The sequence below is a fragment of the Zootoca vivipara genome, chromosome 3, assembly GCF_965207765.1.
Source record: "Zootoca vivipara chromosome 3, rZooViv2.hap1.1, whole genome shotgun sequence".
In the NCBI taxonomy this organism is placed as follows: Eukaryota; Metazoa; Chordata; class Lepidosauria; order Squamata; family Lacertidae; genus Zootoca; species Zootoca vivipara.
In genome coordinates this window covers 100,227,850-100,247,178 of record NC_142586.1, presented here as the reverse complement: position 1 = coordinate 100,247,178, position 19,329 = coordinate 100,227,850, and the positions used below count along the sequence as shown (strand labels likewise).

The following is a 19,329-nucleotide window of genomic DNA, read 5'->3' as shown; positions in this document are numbered from 1 at the left end:
TAGATAGAGATATATAGACCGTTTTGAGAAAACATTGTTCTTGTTCTCATTTGATGAGAAATGAGTTGAGATATTGGTTACAGTGATATCACTGTATTGTCATTTGAGGACATGCCCAGGAGTGTGTGCATACTTTTGTGTGCTTGAACAAACACTATGCAAATTCATCAGTATAAACTATCCAAGACAAGCAACAACAATGTAATAGGAAGATTGGACCAGGCACACAGTGTCAGAAATCTAGTTGCAGTTGATGCATAAGCTTAGTGAATATTAGTGCAATGTATGTGACGTGGGTGGTGCTGTGGTCTAAACCACAGAGCCTAGGGCTTGCTGATCAGAAGATCGCCTGTTCGAATCCCCACGACTGGGTGAGCTCCCGTTGCTCGATCCCAGCTCCTGCCAACCTCGCAGTTCGAAAGCTCGCCAAAGTGTAAGTAAATAAATAGGGAAGGTAAATGGTGATTCCATGCACTGCTCTGGTTCACCAGAAACGGCTTTGTCATGCTGGCCACATGGCCTGGAAGCTGTATGCCGGCTCCCTCGGCCAGTAATGCGAGATGAGCACCGCAACCCCAGAGTCGTCCACAACTGGACCTAATGGTCAGGGGTCCCTTTACCTTTATCTTTATGTGACCAAAGTAACTGATGACTATAGTATAAGAGAGCATATATGATGCATGATAACGTTTATGTTTTGAAACACTGCACTGAAAACACCCGTTTCAACTCAGATGTATAAATTTTGTACATGTTGTCTCACTTAAGATATGTAGCTAGAATATTTGTAAAATTATAACTTTGGATACTTCCACAGAACAGGGCAGCTACAATTGAAATTCATATTTCTTAAAATGTTCACTTAACAAAATTAATCTATCCACAGCATCCATTAATTGATTAATTCTACTGAATGAAAAATAGACTTTTGTTTATTTCTTTATTTAAAGATTTATAAACGGCTTCCTAGGAAATATTTCCAAAGTGGTGTACAGCAGACTGACAAAATACTAACAGTGTTCTTTAAAAAATAGAGAGAGAAAAGTGAACAACTGATTAAGAGGGCCACACATCACAGTAATCTGATATTTTGTGTTCTGATTGTCTGAATTACTAAATTACCCAGATTTCCAGCTCAAAATGTGGTGTAAAATAATTTTTGTTAACTATTTATGTAATTTGCCTAAGCTAATTATATGTTTGCTTCAAAAGTTGGTTAACGGTGTGTTTGTGTTGATATCAGATTCCGGAGGCATGTAGGGTCCTTTTACTTAATCTGTTACTTGCATTTTTTAAAAGTAGACCCAGAAAATGTTTACATGATGGGATTAGTTTCTAGAGGTTCTTTGATGAAAACGTACTACATATTTTTACAATAAAATGGCCTTTTCTCATGTGAAACACCCACCCCACCCCCGGGATCCTGTAACTTTATTTTTCATGTGCCAAAGAACAGAATGAAAGTTACCAACATTGGACAGGCACAACGAAATGTACTTACTTAGTCCTACATTTCAGAGGACACCATTCTTATTCTTATTTTTTGCTCTTTTCTCTCTCCTTCCCCCCCCCCCCGCCAGTTTCCATTGCGAGACGAGTACAGGACCCATTAGCTGAGCTAGTGAAAATTGAGCCCAAACACATTGGAGTTGGAATGTACCAGGTAAGGAAGGCAGTGCAGTTCATTTTAATCTAAGTCTAATCCAACCTGATATGAAGGAACACTGAAACAGTGCTTGGTAATTAAGTGTCAACTACTTATATGTCTGCTTTAAAAGATTTGTGGAATGGTAATAAATATTTATAAGTCCTGGTGCAGGTTTTTTCTTTAAAAATGCCCTGGCTTTAACGATTGCGACTGAGACTTAGCGATGGCTGCAGCCAGATTTATTGTCTATTAAAAACATCAGATCAGGCTGGTAACCTGATCTGCAAAGCCTTCTCTCTTTCACATTGCTACAACAATGGGTTGGTTTTTTTTTTAGTTTTTGTTTAAGCCCTCTTGGGAAAACGCTATAAGATATTGATTCTCCACTCAGAGGCTATTGGCCTATATCCTTGCCTATGACATTTCTTCAGCTATTTGATCCGGGAGCCTTTATTCCCCATACCTTTAAAATTAATTAAATATGAAGTGGAAACATTTTAATGATTAAAAAATACATTTGAGCAAATGCGTATATGTTAGCATATGGTGGAAATTTCCAGTGTTTTTGAAATTGGCAGTGGTGTAACTAGTATGTGGCCATGAACATGTAATCTGTTGAAATGAAAAGCAGTTTTGAAAACTCTAAATCTGGTGGGTTTTTTCCCCCTTCATTGGCTGGGGAGGGGGGGCACACCGTCCAATGTAGTGTGGAAAGTGGCATGGGGGCTGCAGGAAGAAACACTGGAAATAGTATTTCCTTCTTTTACAGTAGCGTTAGTGGTCACCTTCGGTGGTTCAAAAGCAGAAGAGCAGCTGTGGTTTTTAGCCACAATACCAAACAACAAAAATTCTATCAACTTTGTTTGTGGGTGCTAGGTTATACTACGCCTTCAAAAATGTCCAGACTTCAGGAAGTGAATCTCATATTTGCTAGATCCTTCTCACCAAGCTGACACTGTTAAGGAGGCAGTTCGTCAAACTTAGAGATCTCCTAAATATTTGGGAGTCAGGTGCACTGATTGTTCGTTGCATAAAATCTATACACCGCTTGATTGTAAACGCAGAAAAACAAAACCCTCAAAGCAGTTTACAAAAAGATAAAACAATAATATCAAGGCGGGATCACAACCATACTTTAAAGCATACAAAAGTCAAAATACAACAACAACAATAATAATACTATTAATTACCAGATGCTTGGAACCCACATGGCTTCTATTGATGCATGTTCTGATCACTGCTGTTTCTCCACAGAGCTAGAAAAAAGCAAACGTCTCGTGCTTATTGTATCAGAGAGCACAAATTAAAACATTTCAAAAATGAATTGTGTCCAAGCACATTTTTTATAAGTGAGTTTACAAACCAAACATTGGAGGGGAGCCTTGGTGGTTGTTTTTTTAAAAAAATAAATAAATAAATCTTGGTCTCAATTCATGATCAAAATAATTTGGCAGCATTTCTAGTGAGGGCATATAAATCAAAGGAGTGGAGGGGCCTCACATATGTGATCTGTTGTTGCTGCCACTAGATCAAACATTGGCATGAGCCCCCTTGAGAACACTGTCTGGTGTTTTAAAGGCTATACAGGCCTGCTGAGAAGACCAGGTACCGAAATTAATACTCTGGCGTGGGCGAGATGACAAGTGTGTCTTGCCGGTTCCTCCCTGCTCCTCCAGTGACAGCAGAGAGTAGACAATACCTTTAGGTAGACAAAACCTCTTGTCAGAAGTTTTTAAGTGAAAATACCACCCCAGAAGGTATATAAGATGCATGCTCAGTGATGTAAAGGAATTCTGAATCACCAGAGCATTCAGTGCCACTTAGGGAGACAAATTGTTCAACTTGTGTGTCAAAAGTGTTATTATCCTTCGGCAACAGAACAAGTCTAAGGGGAGCAGGTTAAATTTTTGTGACTTTTCTTCCTTTAAGCCTACATAGTTGTTTGTTTTCAGCTGAACAGCTGAAGGAAGAGGAGGAAGATTAAGTCCACCCAGGGGTAAAAGTAAACATGCTTGGCTGATAGTTGCTCTGTGGTAGCAAAGTGCCAGCATTACCCCAGTTCAATGGAGGGTTGAGACTTCTGTGAGGTGGGGTCACAGCGCAGTCTTCTGCTACCTAGCCCAGAATTTCTTATGTTACAGAGGCCCTCATGTTTCTTTAGAGCAGAAAGAGTAGCCCTGTACTGGATCCTTTGCCACAAATTTAACATTAGTAAAAAAATCTGCACCATTTTGACGTTGCAGATTTTATTGACCAGCCATATTTGTGAACACAGGTTGTTGTTGTTGTTGTTGTTGTTGTTGTTGTTGTTGTTGTTGTTTTTATTAAAAAAAGCCCTTTCAGTAATAAATTCCTCCTTGTTCTACACTCTGAAATCTTCTCTCCTTAACACATTTGGGAAATTAACATCCTTTAAGCATATGAGAGATAATGTGTATAGTTTTTCAAGCCCCCAGAAGGGAAGCCTACTTGGTTCCAGATGTAACTGCAGCATTTTGTGTCAAATAAAATCTGCGAATAATGCTTTTATATGTAGGCTCCTTAAGGGAAAACAGTTGAACTAATTTCTTCCCCCTAGTTTCCATGTATTGCTCCAGGGTCCTGATCAAAGAAGGATTTTATAAAGTATAATTGGAATACCTAATGTGAAGTTTAAATACAATGCGGCTAGCGCCATGCCTTTTCCTTTGCCCTCGTTCTGGCCTTCCCCTCTTCCCTTGGTGGATTAATGTGTAGCGGGGTTTTCCCTTCCACCCCCTTTCCAAACATTTTGTTCTGGGGCCTTTTCCATTCCAAAATGAAACTGGATATTTTACAGTCAAGCTTTTTGGTATCTTAAAAAAAAAATCAAAAAAATCAAGATTGACAGAAAGGGGCTAGAGACCATTTTCTTAAAATAACCTATTGGAAGTTAAGGGAACGCTGTTTCATGAAGGGTCGCTTCCCTTTTAATTGACAGTGGGTGATTTCCTTTAATAATCTCGCGTGTCCTGTCGGTATTGCTGTCATATGAATCTAGGCTGGGTTTTAAAGTTTTTGCACCTAATTCTTTCGACATTTAGTGCCATGAATAGGCCCATTAAATTGTAGCAGGGTCTTCTCAGTTGGATCCCATTGGGAAGCCAGCAGTTCTTCGTTGCTGGCAAGCAGAGTGGATGTTTTTCTGTCTGCTCTCGGTATGCAGTTTTTATGCTTGGGCCAAGCCCAATGATCAGTGTGTACGCAGTCAGGCTTTGTTGAAAGGGAATATCACGATCCTCTCGTGATACGTTGTGGGACTGACTGCATAACATCACTCATGGTTAAGTGAATTGCACTTTAGCAGCTGTTCAAAAAGGTTCTATCACGCAAGTCGTGACCCTCTTAAGAATGCACACTGGTGTAAGGAACTTATGGCACTACAGAATGAGAAGCCTATCTCAGAAGACACTCCTATGTTTTTGATTTATGTGGGCTTTGGGTTCTCCCGCCTTTGGAATGCGACAGGTGGTTTCTGAAGAGAGGGCCTTTTCTGTGTTGGCAACCTGGCTTTGAAACTCCTTGCCTTGGAAAATTTCCATTGAAAGAAAATGGAAACTCCTGAACACCCATCATTTTTAATTATGGAGAGCACATATGTTTATTACATCATATCAGTTTCAATGGGTTTCACTTCAAATGTTTTCAACTTCGATAAATACAAATCTGAGATAAGATGGTTCTTTCAAAAACTAAAAGTACAGCTTTCCATGTTTGAGGAAGTTTTAACAAACACACACACTTTTCACACAAAATTGTCGAAATTTTAGTATCAGTGAATAGGAATCTATTAGGAGGTTATGAATTTTCCAACCTTTATAGATTTCCACACAATATGGCAGCTTTTCAAGGTTAGATGCTTCTCTCTAAAGTGCCATATACTAAAAATCTTGTGCTTTAAGGATCAAAGGGAGAAGTGTATGTTTATTCCACATACACAAACCCATAGATATGATATTCCATGTCTTCCATTTTTACAACTTACTACTGTTTCACACTTGAATGCAAAGATGTACAGTACATAGATTCCCTGTGTTTACTTCAATAGTACTGGATTGTGTGTGTGTAACTAACTGATAGAAACTATGTTTATAGATGTGTTTTTCCACTTAGTGCTTAGAAATGTATATGTGAATAGGACTGCAGGGTATTTCAGGTACAATAGAAGGCTGGTGTCTTGAGACAGTTGCTTGCAAAAAGTGATTTTGAGGGATGATGTGCCGCTGAGTGATTTTTAAACCTCTGAGGTGTGATTATGTCATAACAACTATAACTTCTGGACTTGCTTTATTACTTTTATTAAAACAAATATGTATGAAGGGACTTTGTATTTTTTTCGTGTGTGTGATGAGGGAAATGAGGTGGTTAATTTATGAGGTGAACAGAACTTCCAGAGAGCAGAGTGCCATTTGCTTAGATGTGCTTAAACCACACATTTTGCAGGGAAACAATTGTTCAGTGGTCTGATTTGTGGGGTTTTGCTGTCAACGTTAAACTGTGCAGTTCCTTCCCCCTTCCAAACGGCTATTTTACATTTTTGCCCCTTTGTCCCAAAGTAATTGGTCTTCTGCCTTTTAACAAAGTGGCATTATATCAAATCATAATATTAGAGGGGGCCTTGGTGGTCACCCAGTCTTAACACCCTCCTCCTCAGTGCAGGATGCAACTCCAGCATCTATGAGATGACCATCAAACTACTGCTTAACTCAGGCTTCCTCAACCTCGGCCCTCCAGATGTTTTGAGACTACAATTCCCATCATCCCTGACCACTGGTCCTGCTAGCTAGGGATCATGGGAGTTGTAGGCCAAAAACATGTGGAGGGCCGAGGCTGAGGAAGCCTGGCTTAACTACTTCAGTGAATATATGATAAAGGTTATATATGAGGTTTGTGTATTTTGGTTATTTCTTAATCAGTCTACTTGTCCTTACATTGAATATAATATACATGCTTACATGAACATTTTGAGAACATTTATAATCGTAACTGGAATCACTAGTGAATACTAATATATATATATATATATATATATATATATATATATATATATATATGTAGGAAGGAGCAGGATCCCAAATACCTACTTGGACTCAACTAAAGCAATGGGCAAATATGGTCTATGTCACCTTTGATTGTATTTACCCATAACTCTATTCTGTTTCCACATTAATCCACAGGTTGTTGTTGTTGTTGTTGTTGTTGTTTTAAAAGGTAGCTTAGAATACAGATTTAGGGTGCAATGCTTTCGTCTTTGGGAGGATGTCCCAGGGGCAATAGAGCAGATGAGAACTACCCCTCTGGTGTCAAGTGACAGAGTTCTGAATCTGGAAAGGTTGATCTGGTGTCAGTCAGAGCCTCCTTCTCCATAGATGACAGTGCCCCAAATTAGCAGAGAGTCTTTTGTTCCATTTACGCAATGATTTACACTTGTGCAACAGAACTTATCCCCACTCCTCCTCTCATATGTCTCCTAAATCTTTTATTGGGGTTTCCCCAACCACCATGTTTTCAGTATGGTTTGCAGATATGGAATGTGCTATGGGCTCATTCCTCCTCTCTCATACATATAACCATAATTGCCTTTTATATATGACCCAGAGCATTTTGGGGAGCGGTATGCGCAGGGGGAGGATGGTGGAGAATTCCATTGCGCAAGCTCAAATCCTTGCGCTAATGGAATTAGGGCATCGGGTACTGCGCTTGGAGACTCCCTTTGTGATGGCGACGGTTCCTTTGACAACCTGGCCCAGTGAATGTTGGCATTCTGATGTTGGTAGGGCGAAAAAGGGGACATCCCAGATGGCAGGTTGGATCCAGAGCTGTCCCTGACATTCCTCTAAATGAGGGGGGGAAAATAAAATTCGACATACTTCTGAGCATGTCTAAGTCTTTCCATCCCATTGTTTCTAGTGAGAAAGAAAATAAAGCATAAGGTTTTTAATGATAATAATAATAAAAATAATAATAAAAATAATAATAATAAAAGGTTTCTTAAGGACAGAAGTTGAGAGAAGAACACAAAGCAAGAGATTGGATTTTACTTTAATATTTCCAATCCATGTTAGGATTGCAATGCTAAAAACAATGTTCTGCCTCCCTAATTGGAGGCGGTGTGCTTCTGAATACCACTTGCTGGAAACCACGGTAAACACACTGTGCTCAGGTCCTGCTTGCAGGCTTCCCATAAGCATTAGGCTGGTCACTGTGAGAACAGGATGCTTAACTAGAGGGATCTAGGCTCTCTGCACATTCTTAATACAGAATTTGCTACTTTAGCTGCGAGCATCTCTTGCATCCATGCACCAAATGCCCTGCTCCAGTAATCTGCTTCATCCCTTCTTATACACTGCTGGGCTATACAAACTAGATGGGCCTTTGGCCTGGTCCAGTATGACTCTCTTATGTTCCTATGCATTCAAATAGCCGATAATCTGGTTTCAACATTCAAATAAGTGTGAAATCTGGTAGACTGTTAAGTTCTGATACATGCACCAGTCCAACATTACATATAGGAATTACATTATACGTAGGAATTTTGAAAGTTAGAATTTGTCAAGCATCCCTCCCTACTCATATAAAAGGGCTTGTCTTGTGCTTAGCTTGGTACATTTTTTTTCTGTATCTTTTTCAACAGCTGACCCCCAAGTCATATTAAAATCTGTTTCTTTCCTTTCATTCAACAGCGTAACACTGTTGCTTTTCTATCTCTTTATAATTGGTTGTAAATAATTTTTTTTGCTGTAGTGTCTGTTTTTCTACGATTGTACAATTCTTTTAAAAAAAATGTTCCAGAAGCAGAAAATCAACTCTGAGGCCCATTGGACTCATAGAACTAGCTGAACATTTATTTTGATACTGGCTGAGGTTCTTAAAATCCTTGAAACTTTTGCGGAGCTGTATAATTTAGCATGAAAAAGTTACCAAGATTATTTTTAAAACTTCTTTAATCTTTTTGTTTCTCTACTGTTCCCAATTTTAATCAATATTCCGCTTCATCCTGTGACTTTAGCAACATAGTGTTATCTGTCATGCAGTCAATATTTTTTAAAAAATATTGTGTTCTTCTCTTTTCTGTTTTCTATAACCAATATATATATAAAGCATGCATGTTGGTTGTGTTTTACAATTTCATACTTTCTAGATTTTATCCATCTAACAGCTTTTTTGCAACTAGTCCCCCCTCAAAACAACACTCTGGTTATAGAAACTAATATCTTGTTTTATTATACAGTGATTATTATCTTTGACCTTTATTTTTGGATCACCAACAAAAATATACACTTTTTTCTATGTCAGTCATTGTCTAAAATTTCATCTATGTTCTGCTTTCCATTACATGCCATGAATTATATGAAATTAAATTAATCGCTACTCTAAACAAAAATTAAATGTGCCGTAATCCAGAGTTACGTTGTTTGCTTTTACAACTGTAAGTCATAAGTAATTAATTTTCCTTGGAAAATTAATTCACTTACCATTCCCAGTAGCATCATATGTTGACACAGGATTATAGATAGTTTAATGTTTTTCTTCAGCAAGTGGGCCTCAACTTTGGAAGACCTTAAATCAAAACAAATTCAAATTTACTCAACTGCATACATTCAGGGTTATTTAAGATGAATGTTGCCTTTATTGCTGTCATCCAGATGATGATTCTAAAACTGCATTCAAAGTTGCAAAATTATATGCCTGCGGACAGTTTGCCAATTTCTTCTTTTTGTTTTGTTTCACATTTCCTCCAATGTTAAGTTCAACCAAGGTTGACCACTACAAGACTAAACAAGGAAACTCACCAAAACTTCAGTCTCAGGATTTTTGAGAAGTGTGATAAAAACTTAAATGTTTGGCTTGTTTTGGAGGGGATTTGTGTTAAGCTGGCAGAGGTATGTCCATTTTGTATTATATGTTGGACCCAAAGGCTTCCTTCCTTTCATAGAAAGACCTTCCTGTGTTGAAAGAAGATGCCTTCTGTTGGAAGAAGGTAGCCCCTGAATCTAACCCATTGCCTGTGTTTTTCATTGGTTTCCCCCGCCCCCCACGTGCTGCCATTCTAATACCGTGGGTTATAAAAGTAAATTGAGCAAGTAATTCTGGAAAAGAGCCTTTTAAATGAATGAATAAACAAATTCAAATAAATGAATGATTTAAATCAGGCATAGGCAAACTCAGCCTTCCAGATGTTTTGGGACTACAACTCCCATCACCCCTAGGTAACAGAACCAGTGGTCAGGGATAATGGGAGTTGTAGTCCCAAAACATCTGGAGGGCTGAATTTGCCTGTGCCTGATCTGAATCATTCCAACCATGAATGTCAGTGACTCCAATAAGAACTATTTCAGAGCTCACAAGGGGAACAGCTTGTATATACTTACCATACAGAATTAACACGATATCTATACAAATGTATATGATGGACCTTAGGCCTTATGCTAACTAGCAGTTTTTTTTCCTTTCGTATCACATTAACTTGACAATGAGATTCCAGGCTGCATACAACAAAGTAGTTCTGTTAGCACAATAATTGCTGTTTGTGCAGTGGGACTTCACATTTCTTCCCTTGTTGGTATGATACTGTGTTTTAGAGATCTGTGCATGCATGCACACACACACACAATCATGTGATCATGATCTGTGCATGCATGCACACACACACACAATCATGTGATTTTCATATAATCATCTTTAGCTGTCCCTTGGGATCCCTTCCAACTCAACATTCCAAGATTTTATGTTGTGAATCACATGAGCAAAAGTTTCCAATCCCATGGCTTAACAGAAAAGCCAGAAAGATGCAACTGATAATAACATGCTGAAAATCAATTTATTATCCAAATGACAAATGCAGCAGCCTTTGACAATATGCCAACAAATAACTAGGAACTCTAAATATGATTCTCTTGAAAGGATTTAGCATCATGACAATAAAGCCAGATTGTGTCGTAATATGTTATTGCACTGATCAAACACCACTTCGTGATTGGACTGAATTTGGTGGAATACAACTTGAGGCTCAATGCAGACGCCATGTTTTCAGTATGGTTTGCAGATATGGAATGTGCTGTGGGCTCATTCCTCCTCTCTCATACATATAACCATACTTGCCTTTTATATATGGCACAGAGTTATTCAATCAGGATTGCCTCCAAATCATGATTTGAAAATATGATTCAATTGCATTTGCAAACCATAGTTTGGAGCAATCCTGAACCAGTCTGAAGGCTCTTCTAGTCCAGCGTCTTGCTCTCAAGATGGCCAGTCAGAAGCCCACAATGCCCATGGGAAGCCCGTAACAACCTGAGTTGCACAGCACTTTTCCCGTATATGATTCTGAGCAGCTACTTCCAATGGTGAAAACGCAACACAGCCATCATGGCTAGCAGCCATTGATACAGCCTTTACCTCCATGATTTTGTTTAATCCTCTTTTAAAGCTGTCTAAGTCAGTGATCAGCATGGTCTCTTGTAGAAGTGAATTCCTTTGTTTAACTATGTGTTTTGCTTTCAGTACAATATTAGCAAGAACCAATCTGATTCAGTACAATATTAGCAAGAACCATCTGATTAGGACAGGCATCCCCAAACTGCGGCCCTCCAGATGTTTTGGCCTACAACTCCCATGATCCCTAGCTAATAGGACCAGTGGTCGGGGAAGATGGGAATTGTAGTCCAAAACATCTGGAGGGCCGAAGTTTGGGGATGCCTGGATTAGGAGGTAAAGGCAAACTGTGATGATAGCAGAGCATGGAAGGGAGTAGGAGGTCTCTGTCTCTGTAAAAAAACTTAAGTGACTTGTAAACAGTTTCCGCCCTCCCTTCCACACAGGTGGGTGGGGTTTGTGGCACCAAGCGGGGCTTACCTGGCTGGGTGCCACCCACCTGCTTAGGTTGGCCTTTGACTCACCAACCAAGAAATAAAATGAAAGGTTTTTGCTAAAGGTCCCCTGAGTTAATTATTCCATGTGATCAGAAGAAGTGGTTACTTACGAGCCTGGTTAATATAAAAGGCTCCTATAATGGGGTTAGTTATACACAATACAGTGTGGTAGGCTTTTTGACCTTTAGTGTCCATTAAAATATATATATTAGGAGGGTGTATATTAAGACCTACATTAAATATACACCCCAAGGCCATAATACTTTTTTTCTTTTTTAAAGAAAAAGCCAGGCTTTATGATGCTACTGTTTTGTTAAAGCTCTCCTCCCAGTTTATTGAATCTTGATTGCCAGTGTAAGGATTTTGTGCCGTAACAGTAAAATTTTATACTGGAATGAAATTGGTTGGTTTTTTTTGCCTCCGCCCCTCTCCGCCCCAAATGAATAAATAGCAAGACATTGATTAGTAACCCCCTGCATTCATGCAAAACGCAACCACCAATTCACAAAGGCACATTTATAACTTAAGCCTTGGCTTGTTTGAACTGTAACACTGCCGCCACTGGAGTTTCACCTCGGAGACTTAAATAAATATAAATAAACTAAAGTAATAAACACTATATGTTTTATGGAGCTGTGTGAACCTGAAAGAGATTTCTCCAGGCTAACAACCTCTTGGCAAACTCAAAGAAAAAGAAAGAAAGAAAAATAATTTGATTCACTTGCATCTTGAGGTCCCGGGCAACCAGCTAGCATGAATGGTGAAAATAAAGGCCTTGCACTACTTTTAGTAATGTTCTGAGCTTATAGAAATACTCCGTGAATAATCATTTTGAGAGTAATGCATAATACGTTGATAATATGGAAGTCTAAAAGCACGGCAGAAAGAGCAGATGGTGATACAGCACATACATTACAGCAAATATATCTAGGCTAGCCTGATGAGTGTATGAAGTTTGGAAAACAGGATTGGCGTAGGCAGAGTGTGGTGGCAGTAGATGTTGGGAAGCGAGGGAAAGGAGTGAAGTTCTGGAGGACAAAACTTCCTGTGCATCAGTGACTGCCCTGTGGCCCCTCATTGAGTTTGTGGCCCTCAACTGCGCTGTCTTGTCCTAGGGTTGAAGTAAGATTCAAAGTGCTGTTTGTACCTGGATTTTTTTGGGAGGGGGATGATGATGATGAAGAGTTTGGATTTGATATATCACTACCCAAAGGAGTCTCAAAGCGGCTAACATTCTCCTTTCCCTTCCTCTCCCACAACAAACACTCTGTGAGGTGAGTGGGGCTGAGAGACTTCAAAGAAGTGTGACTAGCCCAAGGTCACCCAGGAAGCTGCATGTGGAGGAGCGGGGACGCGAACCCGGTTCCCCAGATTATGAGTCTACCGCTCTTAACCACTACACCACACTGGCTCTCTAACATCTACAGGCAGAAACACGTCTTGAGGTGTCTTTGCTGAATAAAAATTATTTCAGCCAACTCAAAGAAGGCTTGCAACATGAATTTGCTGGATGTGCAGTAAAAAGCGAACTGAAACAAATTTCTCTCCTGTCCCCAGTCATGGCTGGACAAAATACTGTCTGCTGGATTTGGGGGCGGGGGGGGGGGGGGCTTGAGCAGGTTAAGGAAGGCCCCTGGAAACCAATTTATGAGCTTCATATTCCAGGTGATGGCATCGCTCCTGTGAGTGACTTTAATGCCTCAGTACCTGTAGAAATCTGGTGTGTGTATAAATTGCTTCCCTCTGAATCACTGAGTTGCAATGGACATCTAATTTAAAGCCTCAAACCTCGTTATTTTTGACAATCTGACGTGATATACAAGATTTCAGCCATGTTGGGTTTTTTTAGCCAAATTATTTTTCAGGCACTGAAAAAAAACCCTGAATATAAAGATTCTATGGCTGGCTTGGAGAAACAAATTCAGCTGCACTTGGGACTTTGTAGACTGATCTAAACCCCCAAAAGAGAAGGAAATAGTGTTTTAAAAAAATCTCCCTGTTTTAAAGATGGTAGTGGCTACTTGATTCTTTGTGTTTCCCTGGCAGTACTGTTACAGTAGAATTCTTTTTGATTTAATAAACGTGACTTGCACCTTAAGATTATATCCCTGTTCCTCTTCTAATTTTTTTCATAAACTTCTTAATAATCTTCATAACAATACTTTTAATAATAGGTAATAATAATAATAATAGATTATAATAATAAAGCTATTACACATGGCATTCATCTGCATTCCCTGTTCATAATAATAATAATAATAATAATAATAATAATAATAATAATAATGCCTGGCATTTATATAGCACTTCCAAGTGTTCAAATACTTCACACTCATTTTTCTGGGTGTAAACCTTACAGAAATCCTTGGAGTCACAAGATGGCTAACCATTGGCCCTCCAGATGTTGCTGGACTACAATTCCCATCATCCCTAACCATTGGCCAGACTTACTGAGGCTGGTTGGAGTCCAACAATGCCTATTGGAGGACCACCGGCTAATCACCTATACTTTAAAAAAAAAGTCCATATCTTTTTTGCAGGTCGCGGAGGGACTGTCGAGTCTGAGAGAGAGACTAGATTACCTATGGGTACTTAGGCTGCAGTTCTATACCTCGAATCATAGAACTGTAGCATTGGAAGGGACCCTGAGGATCATCTAGTCCAACCCCCTTCAGTGCAGGAATAATCAGCTGTCCCATACAGGGATTGAACTTGCAATCTTGGCATTATCAGCACCATGCTCAACCAGCTGGGCTATCCAGACCAATATGTCTACTCAGAAGTGACTGTATTGAAGGGGCTTACTCCCAGGTTAAGTTAAATGGGGCTTACACCCAGGTAAGTATATTCATGGCAGAGGCAAGATTTGAACCAGGAAATTTCTGGGTCACAGCTTCATATGTTAGCCGCTAATTTACACCATCTCTCTCTGTGCTCAAAACCCCCGTTGTTCATGGGGCATTTTGTGACGGGGAAATTCATTAGCGCGGAGAGGTTTCTGAGCACTGGGCACAGTCCTGCGCCTAAGATTTCAGAGTAAAACTGCAGACTGGAAGGAAAGTAAGACCTTTTTCTGCTTCTCCATTTCCAGCTACTCTCTGAAGACTGGAGAAGAGACCGTCTTAAGAATATTAGGGGGGTGAAGGACTAGACTGTGTGAAAGATAAACGTAATATTTTAGCTGCAGTGCGTTCATTTTCAGCTTTGTATTCGTGCTATAAAAATGCATGCCTAGACATTCCGTTGTTGCGCCCCTAGCCTAGGGTTAAGGTTCCATTTAGCTCCTAGCCTTCATATCACAGTTTCTAACACTGCTCTGTGTCTCTCTCTTTGTGAACAGGGTTTCTTTTTTCTTTTCAATTATTACGTTCAACAGTAAACTCAAACTCACAGTTCTCCCATGGATTTTTAAATAGGATTTTAGGGTTTTATTTATTTATTTATTTATTTGGTTATTCCAAACAAGTAGAAAAGAGAGGGGGGGCTTTATAATAGATAAAAATCAGGTTTTTTTATGGAACGACACAGATTTGCAAACCAAAATGCATTTTGGACTGCAAGGCAGCGATTTGGCAATCACTTCTGAAATAAACAATGGGGCTGTAAACTCCCGATAGAAGGAAAACTCAGAAGAAAAATGAACAAATAGCGTACAGTGTCCATTAATGTAAACGTTTGCCTCTGCATGGGCCACCAAGAAGTCTGCAGTGATTGACAGCCATCCTGGTTGGGTATTCCCCCCCCCCTTTTCTGCGGCAGCACCGAAGTCAGTCAAAGTATATAGACAAAGCTAAGTGAATACCAGTTTCCCCAGTACAGGGGCTATTTTTTTAGGAAGTCTAACTGAAACCAGATGTTTAGCCTAGACTTAGAGTTCCTTGCTGCCAAGCATCTCATCAGAGGTCAGAGTTCTGGGCTCAGGGCTCTGCTAGAATTCTTTCACAAATTGCTATTCGGTGAGGTTTTAATCCTAATGGAAAGAATAATGTGCTTGTAAAATCTGCAGTTATTACAAACACAGTATACATATTGTGGACTTCAAATGACTACATATTTCATTCCCATAAACAGGGAATGCAGATGAATGCCGTGTGTAATAGCTTTAGACATCCAAACTTAAACCGAGTAGAGAGTTTATACTACTGTTAACCATTTGCATTCTTAACACCCCTGTAAATGGAATAGTAATCTTGGCTTATGGTTGCTAACTCCCAACATTTTAAGAAAGGGAAGGGGGGGGAGTAAGAGTGCCTTTCAATGTTATTTCTTGTGAGAAGTATTTATAATAAAATATTTGTTTACAAAAAAGAATGCATTTATAGTAATCAGATAGGCAGCTTTCCACAGAGAAAGTGCTTGCCAGTCTGCATTTTTTTCATTACGTCATGTTTGCACAGTTACGTTGAACTCTTAATTTTACCAATACTGTACAGACAAGTGCTTGGGTTCCATCAGATGCAAATTAGTAGCCTTTAAAAGCAAAGCAAAGCAAAACAAAACAACAGGTGATAGTTACAGAAGTACCTGCAGAAAATATTGTGTGTAAGCCAGTAGTTGTGTACATATTATTATCGGTACCGTTTGTATCGGGGGTAGGAAAACTTTGGATTCCACATGTTGTTAGACTGCAGCTCCCATGAGTGTTGGCTTAGGCATGGGAAATCCAGTAGAAATGGCAAAAGAAGTTAGCAAAATAAGTAACATAATTTGACAGAATGCTAATCATCAACATTTACAAATTTGGGGGTATACTTCAGTGCAAAATATTGCAGGGTTGTTTTTTTTAAAAAAAAAATACAATGTACCCAAAGCCTTGGATATTTGAACTTCTATGCAGGGATGCCATCATGCTTGAATGGATTGTGGCATAGTGCTGCTACCTGGCACCTGCTACCACTTGGATGACACTGTAGCTTCCCGTCACTCATCTGCAGCCCTTGGATGCGGCAGTGCCAGTACTTTAGATGGCACCTGGGTGTCTCTTCTGTCATCTTTCTTGCTGTTCCATCAGCCATGTTCTCTAGCCTAGGATATGGCCCCAAACCATAATGCCGTGTGCATTTGGGGCCAGGTAGTGATGTATGGAAGTGAGAGCTGGACTATAAAGAAGGCTGATCGCCGAAGAATTGATGCTTTTGAATTATGGTGCTGGAGGAGACTCTTGAGAGTCCCATGGACTGCAAGATCAAACCTATCCATTCTTAAGAAAATCAGCAATGAGTGCTCACTGGAAGGACAGATCCTGAAGCTGAGACTCCAATACTTTGGCCACCTCATGAGAAGAGAAGACTCCCTGGAAAAGACCCTGATGTTGGGAAAGATTGAGGGCACTAGGAGAAGGGGACGACAGAGGACGAGATGGTTGGACAGTGTTCTCGAAGCTACTAACATGAATTTGACCAAACTGCGTGAGGCAGTGGAAGACAGGAGTGCCTGGCGTGCTCTGGTCCATGGGTTCACAAAGAGTCGGACACGACTAAACAACAACAATCTTGAACCCTGTGCCCTGAGGCAGCCTCCTCCAACCTAGTGCCTTCCATGTTGATTGGAGGGTGGTGATAATTGTGACCCAAAACATGTGGATGGCTCCATGTCAGCAAAGACTGGTTTGAGGAAAATAAGTTAGTAGCTTTATCCCTTCGGTATCTCTTTAGAGGGGAGAGCTCTGGGCACCTGAATTCAGCTATAAGCTGCTTTTGGATACAGAAAGTATCCACCCCACCTCATTTCAGCAACAGGGATTCTCCTCCACCCCATCTGTCTCTGCTTGAAGGCCTTCCCTTTTAGGGTTGGCTTTGTAGGGGAATCGGATGTGAACAGAAAAAACATGAAATTCATATTACATGACCAGGGCTTTGCTCACTGTTCTTAGAATCTATCCTAACTATACAGTTAGCTCGCAGCGTGCACACATTTAGCTTTATGCTCATGGCAAACAAAAGGGGGGTGGCAGAAAGGGGGCAGGGTTATGAGGAATGACATTGGCAGTCCTATCCACCATTGAACCCAATGGGCTTTGACTATATGTGAGTTTCACTTGACGTGCAATCTCTGGAACAAAACCTCCACATAAATTCAAGGCTTACTGTATAATAATCTACTAGTAACGCTGTGCTGCTGTTTTTGTAATTGAGCATGTTTACTGTTGCTTGGCATCAAATATACCAGAAGTGTATGATTTATGTGCCATGTAAGGTAATCACAGTATGAACTATGTTGCATTTACAGAAAGGAGAAAAGATGTAAGGCCAGTGCAGAACCCACTCAATGTTGTTTAGTCGTTTAGTCGTGTCCGACTCTTCGTGACGCCATGGACCATAGCACGCCAGGCACTCCTGTCTTGCACTGCCTCCCGCAGTTTGGTCAAACTCATGTTCGTAGCTTCGAGAACACTGTCCAACCATCTCGTCCTCTGTCGTCCCCTTCTCCTAGTGCCCTCAATCTTTCCCAACATCAGGGTCTTTTCCAAGGATTCTTCTCTTCTCATGAGGTGGCCAAAGTATTGGAGCCTCAGCTTCACGATCTGTCCTTCCAGGGAGCACTCAGGGCTGATTTCCTTAAGAATGGATAGGTTTGATCTTCTTGCAGTCCATGGGACTCTCAAGAGTCTCCTCCAGCACCATAATTCAAAAGCATCAATTCTTCGGCGATCAGCCTTCTTTATGGTCCAGCTCTCACTTCCATACATCACTACTGGGAAAACCATAGCTTTAACTATACGGACCTTTGTCAGCAAGGTGATGTCTCTGCTTTTTAAGATGCTGTCTAGGTTTGTCATTGCTTTTCTCCCAAGAAGCAGGCGTCTTTTAATTTTGTGACTGCTGTCACCATCTGCAGTGATCAAGGAGCCCAAGAAAGTAAAATCTCTCACCGCCTCCATTTCTTCCCCTTCCATTTGCCAGGAGGTGATGGGACCAGTGGCCATGATCTTGGTTTTTTTGATGTTGAGCTTCAGACCATATTTTGCGTTCTCCTCAACCCACTCAATACATCATCACAATTCAGGTGTAATAAAAAATTGCTGCCTCCAATGACCATCTCATAAAAGAGAAACCTTTCTCATATTAATGAGTTTCCATTTGCTAATAATTCTTTCATTTGTAACTGGAATCATTCACCACCCCACAAAGGGTCCTTTTCCAAGACATCATTTGCAACATTGTCTTGTGTTTTTGTCCTCGATGTTGTGAAAATGGCCGTCTACGGTTACATGACTGAAAAGAGATCCCATTCACATATCTTTTGTGTTTCCACTTTCTGAAAAAAAGGAAAAAAGGAAAAGAAAGGGGAAAAGAACAAAAAATGTTTTTCAAACCTGCAGCTGGTTATTTCTGCAGGAGTTCCCACTTATATTCCATCTTGATTGACATTCTGAAATGGCAGCTTTTCATGAAAAGCTGTTAACTTGTAGAATTTGGTTATGGTACTAAGACAGACTGACTTTGTTCTACTGTTGGGGCCTGTCCAACCTAAACAGAACATTGCATCTGAATTTAATAGTGCTGCTGAGCCTAGAAAGACTGCAGTTCCAACAGTGGTGCTTCTGATGTGTATTCAAACATGACTCGATGAATATTCTTTCTGAAAACTTTTTGTTGCATAATTATTTTAATTGGGTTTTCTTGTTTCTTTGTCTTTTGCTTAGCAGGTAAGTTCTTCCATGCTTTCCCTGAGCAATGGAATATATGGATTGGCAATATATAAACCACTTTTCAACTTTTACAATGTGCTACATAACCAAAACTCTTAAAATCTAAAATAAAAAAGTGCCTATTGCTGTCGTATGTTTCT

At 40.0% G+C, this 19,329-nt stretch overlaps 1 protein-coding gene across 1 annotated transcript in view; it reads left to right on the top strand.

Annotated features, from left to right (window-relative positions):
• Nucleotides 1–19,329, top strand: part of SRBD1 (S1 RNA binding domain 1) — a 168,330-nt gene that overhangs the window by 98,593 nt on the left and 50,408 nt on the right. The window contains exon 16 of the mRNA XM_035111184.3: nt 1,581–1,663. Within this exon, the coding sequence (XP_034967075.1) occupies nt 1,581–1,663 (83 nt within the window). The remainder of the gene's footprint in view (nt 1–1,580; nt 1,664–19,329) is intronic.